The sequence below is a fragment of the Morone saxatilis genome, unplaced genomic scaffold (assembly GCF_004916995.1).
Source record: "Morone saxatilis isolate NCDOM2014 unplaced genomic scaffold, NCSU_SB_2.0 Contig15, whole genome shotgun sequence".
Taxonomy (NCBI): Eukaryota; Metazoa; Chordata; class Actinopteri; family Moronidae; genus Morone; species Morone saxatilis.
Genome location: NW_023339707.1, coordinates 10,633,627 through 10,644,202, shown reverse-complemented (window position 1 = coordinate 10,644,202; position 10,576 = coordinate 10,633,627). Strand labels below are relative to the sequence as shown.

Here is a 10,576-nt window from a genome sequence, read left to right as displayed (position 1 = left end):
TATTGTGTTTTTGTTCAAAGGACTATCGGATATCGGCCGATATATCGGACTATCGGATTTTTAAATCACCAATATCTGTATCGGTATCTGCCTTAAAAGTCCTTTATCGGTCGGGCTCTAAAATATATTAATTCATTCAGCAACATGGTTTGCAGAATTAGCAGATGTGTTGTTAAGCATACACAGTTTGTAGTAAATTTAGTAAATGCAAAACCGCTGCTGTGGTCCTTTAAGAAAAAGAAACTGTACAACGTTTTAGAAATGTACGTGTACACTTAATGAGCACAATGCGATGCAATGCAATTTATCTATTTGGGATGTTACAATCACTATATAATCATATCTATTTGATCTATTTATCTGTTTAAGCAAATAGTATAAACGACAAAGGGTAAGTCCACAGAGCAAACAAGCATTCTCTATCCTGCTCTTCCAGAAAGCTCACCCTTGTCTTCCACTTATTTTTGGGGAGGGGCCAAATACAGTGTCTGCATATAAACCTTTAAACGACTGAAAAGGTAAGTGCATGTGTGTGTTTGTGTGTGTGTAGAAGTTGACTGTCTTGCTGAATGACAGATAATGTGAAAGTGTGTCATTGTGCAAGCTGTCATCTTGGTAGGCCAACTGTCTGTCAAAGTGGAAATTCCCCACATAAGAGAGGCATTCAACTGAAAATGTCACTAAACAAACAGGTCTGAAGGAAATATACTGTATAAGTTTTTCTTTTATTTCCTCTGATGGGGCCCAAATGAATAGGAAATTATTAGAGGCTAGGCCACTAAAGTACACCATTGATATTCTATTACAGGTCTGATTTCATCTAATGGGTTATGTGGTACATGTTTACTGGCTTGAAGTAAGTAAACCAGATTGATCTTGTGCCTTACCACTTGTGTGATTTGACATGCAAATAAAATGAGAGACCCGCTGTCACATTGGACTATATGGTATATTTTCAAGGTGAATGCTATTTTATTCTCCTCACTCAAGGGCACGTTTCATCGCTGCTGCCGCATTCAGGGATGAACCTGTAACCTTTTGTATCGAAATTTTTGAATCATTCTCCAGCATCCATATGGTAACCACATAAATTTGGGTCTTCATCAACATTATAGCTGCGATAGACTGTCACCTATCCCAGAATACTGTGCTTCTGAAAGGCCTGGGAGTCCTTGGGATAGGTGGTTGACCCTGAACAAGCCTCACTGCATCACCAGGGGTCTTCACTTGCTCTTTTCCCCCCCGTTAGGACCTTTCATTCTTCCTCTGTCTCTCCCTTTTCCTCTACCACTTCCACTCTGCCATCTTCCTTTTTTTATTTGGTCACTTAAGCTGTGGAACTGTGGTCTCCATCCCCCGTTTTTCCAATCTCCTCTCAAATTTATTGGGTTCAGTGGAGGCCTTCCTGTCCTTCTACCGCGTGGAAATAGAGATCAGAGTATCCATTACTTCGACAGAGATGGATGCGGGTCCCCGTGCACCGTCCCCATAACAAGGACATCAAAGGGAGGTAGCCCCCTCTTTTCAGCATGACCCCCCATACAAGACTCCCCGCTCTCACCTCATTATGCAGCTCCCTTATAGCCGTTTTGATATAAAACCCCCCACTATGGACGGAGAGCCACGAGTCTCCCTAACTACATGGCCATCCCATCAACATCACTTTCATTACAAAACATGAGATGCCAGGGGAGTCAAGGACAGTGTGGTAATAAATGAGGGTGGAATACATCTGGAATCATTGTCATATGGGTTAAGCATTACGCGGACTTCATTCTGCATTGGTAAATCAGTGGACAGCACTCATAACCTCCTGAGGTAATAAAGATACAGGTTGCAGTGTGGGGTCTTGCCAGGGTGGAACCCCTGGAAGCAGAATGACAAGAGACTGAGCTTCTGCTGTGCAATGTCATATTCCCTGTATCTGAATTCACAATCAAGGCAAATACCGCATGTGTGTAACATTTTATGAAGATCCGTATTTGGTGAGGTAAGGATAATCCTGTTTAGTGAGTTTAAATTAAGAAAAACAAGAGGGAAGATCTCTAACAGCAAACACGGACAAGGATCTAACTTTTAAATTAGACTCGACAAACTCTTTTTTTCAGGTGAGACAGTGCACATAAATATTAATATCATGTATATGCACCAGGTATCAAAGGGGCGAAAAGGATGTGTGCACTCACTGTGTGGTGCAGGAACCAGCTGAGTTGCATGGAGTGGATGTGGGGGCCCCACAGGGCTCAGAGGCAGGACTTCTTCTGTGCTGCCAGAGCGCTGGATGGCCAATTCTACCTCCTCGTCCGTCAGCCCTGGAATCAAGACACACACCTTTAAGACATTCAGAGGGGGTTTTGTGACTGCATGTTAATGGCTCCTTGGCTATCATAATATATGCTTAAATACTTCCCAATCTCCCCACAAATCTTTTAAGTACAATTTAGAGAAAGTATGTCAAATCTCAATTCAATTTTACCTACCCTCTTCTCAAAAATGCATTTTCATTTCATAATTCAAAAATTCCACGGAGAGTTTCTGTTTCAGGGACATCCATCACAAGAAGATGGTGTGAAAAGGTTCACACAATGAAATCTGAAACTCTGCTAGCCTATTAACTGCCACCAAAGGCAAAGAAAATAAGAGTCTGTCCACTTCTCCAGTTATATTTCCCATGTGGAGATTTCATACACCCCAGACAGCGAAAATGCATTATTTTAATTTCTTCATTGTAATGTAAATGTATTACATAATTTTGCAAATGCCAATATAATTTAATCTTCAGATCTTTTTAATGATTTTAGTGATGATTAAATTGCAAAGGGCTCCCTGATGGAGAATCAGAAGGGAGGAGAAAAAAAAATCTAATATGAACATCTCCTTTTGTGGCAAGAAAGGATTTTATTTCAGGCGCCATATGCTGCCATTGCTGTGGGTTTCATCTTTTAATGAGCATCTTAGTCTAAACAAAGGAAAATAATTACAACTTTCGATGAACTACATTAATAAACAACATTAACCAATTTATGGCCAAACGATTAGGAATCGGAAAAAAGCTGAAAACAAAGAACCAAAAATGGTATGTATGAGTTCTTATATGTTGATGAGCATGGTTTACCTTGCAAAATCCATATTATTATGTTGAGTATTGCTCTTTGTAGCCTAACAGAGTGTCTCTCACTAACATCATACCATTACTTCCTTTAGCCATTTTGCTTGCTTATTGACAGAAAATTCCCTTTGCAAGAGAGCCTTTTACTTGTAATGTTCCCTTAGGATTTAGAGAATTTACACAAGCTCAGAATAAGCTTTCTCCATCCTTAGAGAGAAATCAAGCAATTGGAAAGGGTTCAGTTGCAGTCTTTTAAGAGATGCCTCCACATTTTCATTAATAGTAACTGCACTGAAACAGATCCTAGTATTTCTGGTACTGACCTCCACGGTGGTCTTGACAAGAGAAGCATATATCAACATGTATCTGGAGTATTAATAGTAGAAACTGTTTAGACATCTGAAGCAGAAATGTCAATTTCTTAATATGGATAAGATATAACCAAAATCTTTTAATCAATGATTTCTCCCATTTGAATACCTGTTTAAGCGACTTAATTTTGAGTCAGATCTGAATAACAGGTTGAACACCTTGATCAGAAATCCCACTTTAACCTATCCATGTATCAGCAGCCCAAAAGAATAAAGAAATCATTTGATAATCTACCACACAGCTTACGCCAAGAGAGGTCCCTCCCGTCACCTATTTAAATGCTCCGGGGATTTCAAATGGCCATGAAAATTGTTGAATAATTGAAGGCAAATATTGGCCGGCCTGTAGTCTACAGCAGGTCCTGAGTGCCAGGAAGTGGTGAGCGCCATGTGCTGAGTTTGTGCAGTCAGACTGCACTGTCAAATAAGCAATAATGTGTCCCTGGACTCCTGATTCATCTGACCACAGCAGACTACATGGTGGCAGACTATTGAATGAGACATGCTAGGATCTCAGTTTCACCGAATGAGGAGAAATAAAAACATACTTCAGGTTTTTCCTTTCACCTTGAAATGTAAAGTCTTTTTTAAATAACCCACATTTAGGCTGCTATCAAGCCTAATGTATGTACATCTTAATGGCTGTTTACATCTTTGATGTTGTTTATGCAGCAAATGAAAGGTTGTTGGTTTTTTTTTTACCATGCATTAAAATAAAATACATGGAAATTCCTAAACCAGTTTTCTAGTCAAATTATAGCTTGCTAAGTCGTGTTGTATGCTCTGATCTGTTTATTGTTGAGGTGAAGACAACAGCAAATGAAAGAGCTCTTAGATCCAAAAGAAAAGGGAACAAGGTGAAAGTGAGTTTTACATATAAAAGGAAAAGACAAAAAAGGGATTGTGAAATATATTACGGGTTCCAAAACCTGTGGAATGACCCCTGGACCCCCATTTCAGATCGACCTGTGGGGAGATGAATTTTTTAAGACATAAATTACACCTAATGACGACACCATAAAAAAGAACAATAATGGAAAGCTATTCTGTATTTCATTATACTGTATTATTTGGTGCACCTGATACACGCAGTGCCTGTTTATGAGTCACCGTATTAGCAGATGCTCAGCCAAAGCATTTGCTTTGACCTTGCCATTCTCATTGGGGCATGAAATTACGGTGCTGGCACCTCGATATTACAGCTATAAATACTGTAAACTGCATATCTGGGCTACGTTTTCTATTGTCTTTCAACATAAACCTGATCGGTATTTATTTAAAGGAAAACCCATTGCTCGTCAGGTTATTTACAGCTCTATTTTCAGTGCCTCATATTCTCTGGGTATTTTTTAAGGGCAAAGAGGCAGCAAGGCTCTTACATTAAATCCATTTCTCCAATTCTGGCACTTCTGGACTTTATGGGTCAGCACCTAGGCCGGACAGCCAATTATAAAAATTGCTTACTAAAATATTTTGGGTGGTAAAAGGTGAATGCCTTTTTCACTGTCCTCCAAAGCATGAATTATGAAGTTGCCCTTGAGTGAAAATTACTTACATTTTGAATATCGTATTTAGAAAAAAAATTGCATGGCAGGGGTCATAAATAGATGGAGGTCAATGGGTTATTAAGAAGTCGAGTACAACTTCAACCTGTTTCTCATGCTGTGCTGGCGAGAGAGATTCTACATGTCATTTGGTTCAGTACAACTGCTTGAAAATAGCATGCCCTAAATAATGACCACTCTCATACAGTATTCATTTATGTATTAAAAAAGGGGACTCTCCTCTCATTTCCCTGCTTTATCGCCTTGTACTGATGACAAAGTAGGCAAGGCCTAGGCTAGGTGGCGCCGTGGAGTAATTTATAACCACATCAATCCCTTTACCTTCTATGCAGGCCTTGGTCATTGTCATTTTTGTCCGAGAGGTGAGTCACATAACCCCACTTACAAACAGCATCCTATTAATATCGGGATGATGAACCTTATCCTTACCCTTACCTTCATAGCAGGTATGGTAATAGACCAACAGCCTACCTGTGTTCCCTGTGACCCTCGATCACTGGCCCTCTACTCAGGGTGAAATCTATTAGCATTATTTATTCAACTCAATAACAACTGGGAAGGTATAAAAAAGAAATAAGTCAAGCCATCATTTATGTCTCACTGACAGAGAATGTACTGTGCCTGTTTCACATGCTGAATTTACCTGTAATGCAATAATGTATGTGTACTCTCTATGCTTTACTTTCCCAAACAAACTGCACTGAAGCTGGTAATCTGGGAGCGGCTGAGTGATGTCAGTTTAGGGGCCACGGTCAAAGTGACATGCTGAAAGCTGGAAAATGTTGTTGACTTTGTCCTGAGAATTTGATTTTTTTGGTAATTATGTGTGTAACTGCTAATTGTCTGGGCTAAATGGTGGTGCCAAAATGAGGCCAAATGCTCTTTAGTTGTTACATCTGTTAATTGTAGAGGACATAGATGGCACAATTTACTAGATGAGACTGTCGCACATTATATTTCAGTCAAACACAATAAAATTTACTTGATCTTGGCAAGGAACAAGTGAAACAAAATTGCTTCAAGATGGCTGCAAGACAGTTTAAATGCAATTCATTTCCCCACTCCCCTGCAAAAGAAAGAAAAAGCATCTCTGGGTTCAAATCTTGATTTATATTACATCTAAGTGACAAAGTTTCAATATTTCAGCCAGTATATTCAACAAGGACTCAAGAAGGGCAGCTAGAAATATTGGACTGCATAATTGCCAATTCATACCCTGAAATTGACAGTTGAAGGAAAACAGAAAATTATATTTTTCAATGAATATTGAAATAAACCACACTATTAGGATCTCTTTGGAAAAAAGGAGATGTAACCAGAGAGGCATCCTTCAATGCAGATTAGGGCACAAATGTGCAGGGAAATAATATGCACGAGCGAGATTATTGTGTAAAGATTCTGCAACATGCAATCAAAGTGGGCCCTATTTTCCCCTTCATCAGCTGTCCAGCGTAAGTACTGGCAGCAAGAGGAATCCAATTTAAATTCCACTCTACCGGGAGATGGTATTGTTTCATTTTATGTGTGCTTTGACATTTCTGGCTGTTAATATAGAGTAAAATCCAGAAGTATTTACATAAATATGACATTAAACTGTATTAGAAATTAAGACTGACACATTTGCTGTGGTGACTGTGGGAGGAGGAGGATGATTGAGTTTCTAGGTCAAAAGGTTGAGAGGACAATACATGCTGGTTACAGAAATAGAGGAACTAAGTATTGGCCTGCTGCTGTGTCGATGCAAAAGTCTACTATGGCTCAAGTGAGACAGAAAAGGAAGGAACCAATTGGCAAGAATCACTACAGATCATATTTTCTTTCTGTTCTAAATTAACATATGAACATTTTTATGTAGGAAAAATTATCATTTCAACATGGAACCCTTGTCAAGAAACTTACACCAGACATATACTTTGTATACTTTTGAAAACATAAAACTGAAATGCAAATCTGAATATATATATATAATTTACTCTGACTGTAACAGAAAACTCGAACTGTTGCAACACCACAAATAAGGGCAGGGGGAATTCATTTCATTTAAATCTGCCAAAAAAGAAAAGGCCCAGTTATATAAGAAACACTGTATGACGATATAAATGTGACTCACGATTTATCGTTTCAAGAAATGTATACGCCTACCTTTCATCTTAGATTAGCAGGTTACTAAATGAGACCGTTAGATAATTACAATATAAATGTTCATGGTGGATGTTAAAATAGCCGTTTCCTGACAATTTCCTATAACATAAACATTTGCAATTACTGCTCTAAGAATTAGTGTGTTAAAGTGGAATAGAAAGAACAAGAGAACGTACAGGGTTATAGTAAAGCACTTTCCCGAAACAATACAGGGAAGCTCTAGTATGAATGTAAAGAAGTTCCACGTTCACTGTTGTATGACTATACAATACAGGTTACGAGAGTTATCCTACGAGTACTGCAGAGTGCTACTCAAACGTACTTTGTTCTTAGTGTTTCATTGCTCTATTTTCTCTCATCTTTACCCTCTCTCTCCCTGAGATCAATGTCCTTATGCAAATCAAGGGTTCTTGTTTAGATCTACAGTGGAACCGACTTTCCAAAATAAATCTGCATTAAAGCGTCATACATATTTCATAGACTTAAAGTGCAGTAAGAGCAAACCATTTTGGATAGCGGAGCTCCGAGGAGTTTGCAACAAAGCAGAAAGTTAGAAGAAAATGCGGCGAAGTATGACATCATTTTGGTATTGATGAGGCCTTATTACATTTGAGATAACCAACAGTAGATTATGAACATGCCTTAGTTGTCAATAATGAGACACAAAGACAAAGAAATTTCAAAAGATATCAAGAGTCATTAGAGCCACATGAGATGTGTGTAGTAACAGCCGGCAACCATGGATTTGGTTTCAGGTTACCTTCCCCTGTCATGGAGCTTTTAGGCTCACTTTTCACTGTTTGGCTACTCTAATGCTGCAGGCAAAGTCCCCCAGCACTGCAGAGGTACAGTCTCCTAAGTACGGGACTGTTCTGCACACAACTGAAATAAATTAAAAAAAAACTCACCACAAAGAGTTTATCTGAGGTAAAGCCACATACTCTCTCTGTACATATTGCCATTGCTCAGCCACCATAGGCTTACTGTAAGAAATACATGCCGTAACACTGCACATTTCCACCGCCGCATTATATTGAACCGACTTAAATGAGTTCAGAGTAATAAAGCTTTTTGCAAGTTTTTATTGCACAAACAATATTCTACCATGTGTCAGAAATAATCTCAATGAATTGCAAAGAAACTGAAGAGCCAGCAAACATTTACACCATCCCTGCATAGAAAACCTCCCTGTGTCATGCCTCAAATTTACGATAACAGTTAAATTAAGTAAAAGGGTTAAAATGCTGGAAGGCAATATTGATAATTCCATTGAAAATGCAGAGGGAGTTTGTCAATATTAATTTTCCTGAACCCAAAGGAGCATCCCAACTGGTGTGTCATTTATTCACAGGGCCTGAATCATGCACTCTGAAGCTAAATCGACCCCTGTTAGGCCCCCCAGGGCAACGAGTTACGGCCACAACCTTTGACCCTTATAGACCAATCTTACCCAAAAAAAAACCATGACACAGTATGTGCATCTCTGGCGTACCACATTTTGTAAACAAACACATGGATTATGAAGTTAATACAATTTTCTGTTAGATATATATTGTATTTTTAAAGGCTACCTGCTTTGCATTCAACATAATTCAAGAGCAAACCAGAGATATTCTCTTACCTTTTTTCTTCAAGAATGCTTTTCTGGTGGCCAAGGGACTCTGGCGTACTTTTGGGTTCTGCAGAAATTTTACAGCAGTGGTAATCTGGGAAGAGACAAATGTGATTTAATTCCTCATAATTAGATAATGTGAGAGGAAGAAGATATGGTCAGCAGGAAAGTGATGCTTTTAACAGTATAAACAACAGTCTAGACTTTCTTTAAGAAAAAGGTTTGTTATGAATCCAGACAAAAAAAAAAAACATAAATGGATTCCATTTGATAGTTGCTTCTGAGCCCCCACACCCAGCAGTGAGGAGGAAAGACCACCTGACCACTTTCCAGCTAAATGTGGGGAATGACCAAATCAGCAGTTATAAAATTAGCCCATCAAGAGTGCTGGACAAATGGAGTATGGAGCTTAATTTGCTATTACCCTCTTAAAGACAAACTTCCAGTCTTAAGTGCGCAGTGGAAGAAAATCTATACTTAATGCAGAGGTGATCATTTGTATCTAATAACTTGAGAATCCTAGGCTGAAAACTTCTGTAATTCTTCCAGTTAAAAACCTGCCATGATCAAATCACCCAGCCTGAATGTTGTAATGACTTGAAACGTTAATGCACTAGAACGTTAAATAGCATCAGAACATCAGTAGTTTTAAGTGCACAGCGTTCATCGATTCTATTATGTTTTCCTTCGAGATGCACCTTAATTTTCCACCCCAGTATGCATTTCCAAGAATTGGAGGGAGAAAAAAAATCTTCCTCAAATGGCATTAAAACATAAATTTGAAGTGGGCGCCATGAAGTGGCGCCTCCTAAAATAGATAAATATGTAAGAACACAGAGAAAGGGGAAACACACTGGAGGGGAGGTTTAGATGACTTATTATCGCACCTGTGGTCCCCGTGATTCAATTGTAAAAGTCATCCCTCTAATAGGTTGAAAGGTTTTGATTACTCTTCTTTTCTCTTAGTGTTGAAAGATACAAAGTGATTGAGCGCCCTGCCAGTGGTAATTCGTTTTGGGTAATGCATTGCATATACTATGAACCCGTTTCAATCCAAAAGAATTGCAGTTTAAACTTGTCCAAGGGGTAGGTGTGGTGGGGAAGCTGTGTAAGGAACTAGATTTCTGTGACAAACACAGAGTACAGCAGGAGATCACAGCACAGCAACTTCATTGAACTTCATTTTCTTTAGAAGAATATCAGTAAGCTCAAAAGCAACTTAATAACTTTTATTTTAATTAGATACACACGTGGAAATACACAATCTACAGATGCTGCAGAATTACACTATATTGTATGGCTACTGTAAGAATAAATACAGTAATTATACTTCAATAGTACATTTTATCAAAATGTACCAGATTCATCCCAAGAGATGCTGCCACAATTTATTTAGACACTAATCTACCATTTTACTGTGACACTACCGTGACCTTGATGTACATAAGGGTTACGCAAGGGCTATGGAATTTCCTGTATCTCTATATGCTGAGGGCTTATTAAAGTCAGTCACCCGGAACCTTCATTGTGACAAGCAGATTAAACCATTTGCATGGTGAAAACCCCAACTGATGTTCTGGGCCAAAAGATAAAGTCAAAACACAGAGAAAATATCCCTTTGATAACAAGACAAAATCATCCCGCTCTTGGCAAAGCTCTTACTGCTCAAGTAAAAGAGCCAACAAGACTACTTGTGGTAAAGGCAGAAACCAGACATAATAAACACACTAAAATCTAATATTCTTTTTTTTTTAACAATGTTTTTTATTGATTTTCA

The 10,576-nt window shown here is 38.6% G+C and overlaps 1 protein-coding gene across 2 annotated transcripts in view; it reads right to left on the bottom strand.

Moving 5' to 3' along the window:
* The window catches only part of pex14 (peroxisomal biogenesis factor 14), a 47,400-nt gene that overhangs the window by 17,014 nt on the left and 19,810 nt on the right, over window positions 1-10,576 (bottom strand). For both annotated transcript variants that reach the window (XM_035656758.1, XM_035656757.1), the window contains exons 3-4: window positions 8,809-8,893; window positions 2,187-2,312 (exon numbers count right to left, since the gene is read on the bottom strand). In XM_035656758.1, coding sequence (XP_035512651.1) covers window positions 2,187-2,312; window positions 8,809-8,893 — 211 coding nt within the window. The remainder of the gene's footprint in view (window positions 1-2,186; window positions 2,313-8,808; window positions 8,894-10,576) is intronic.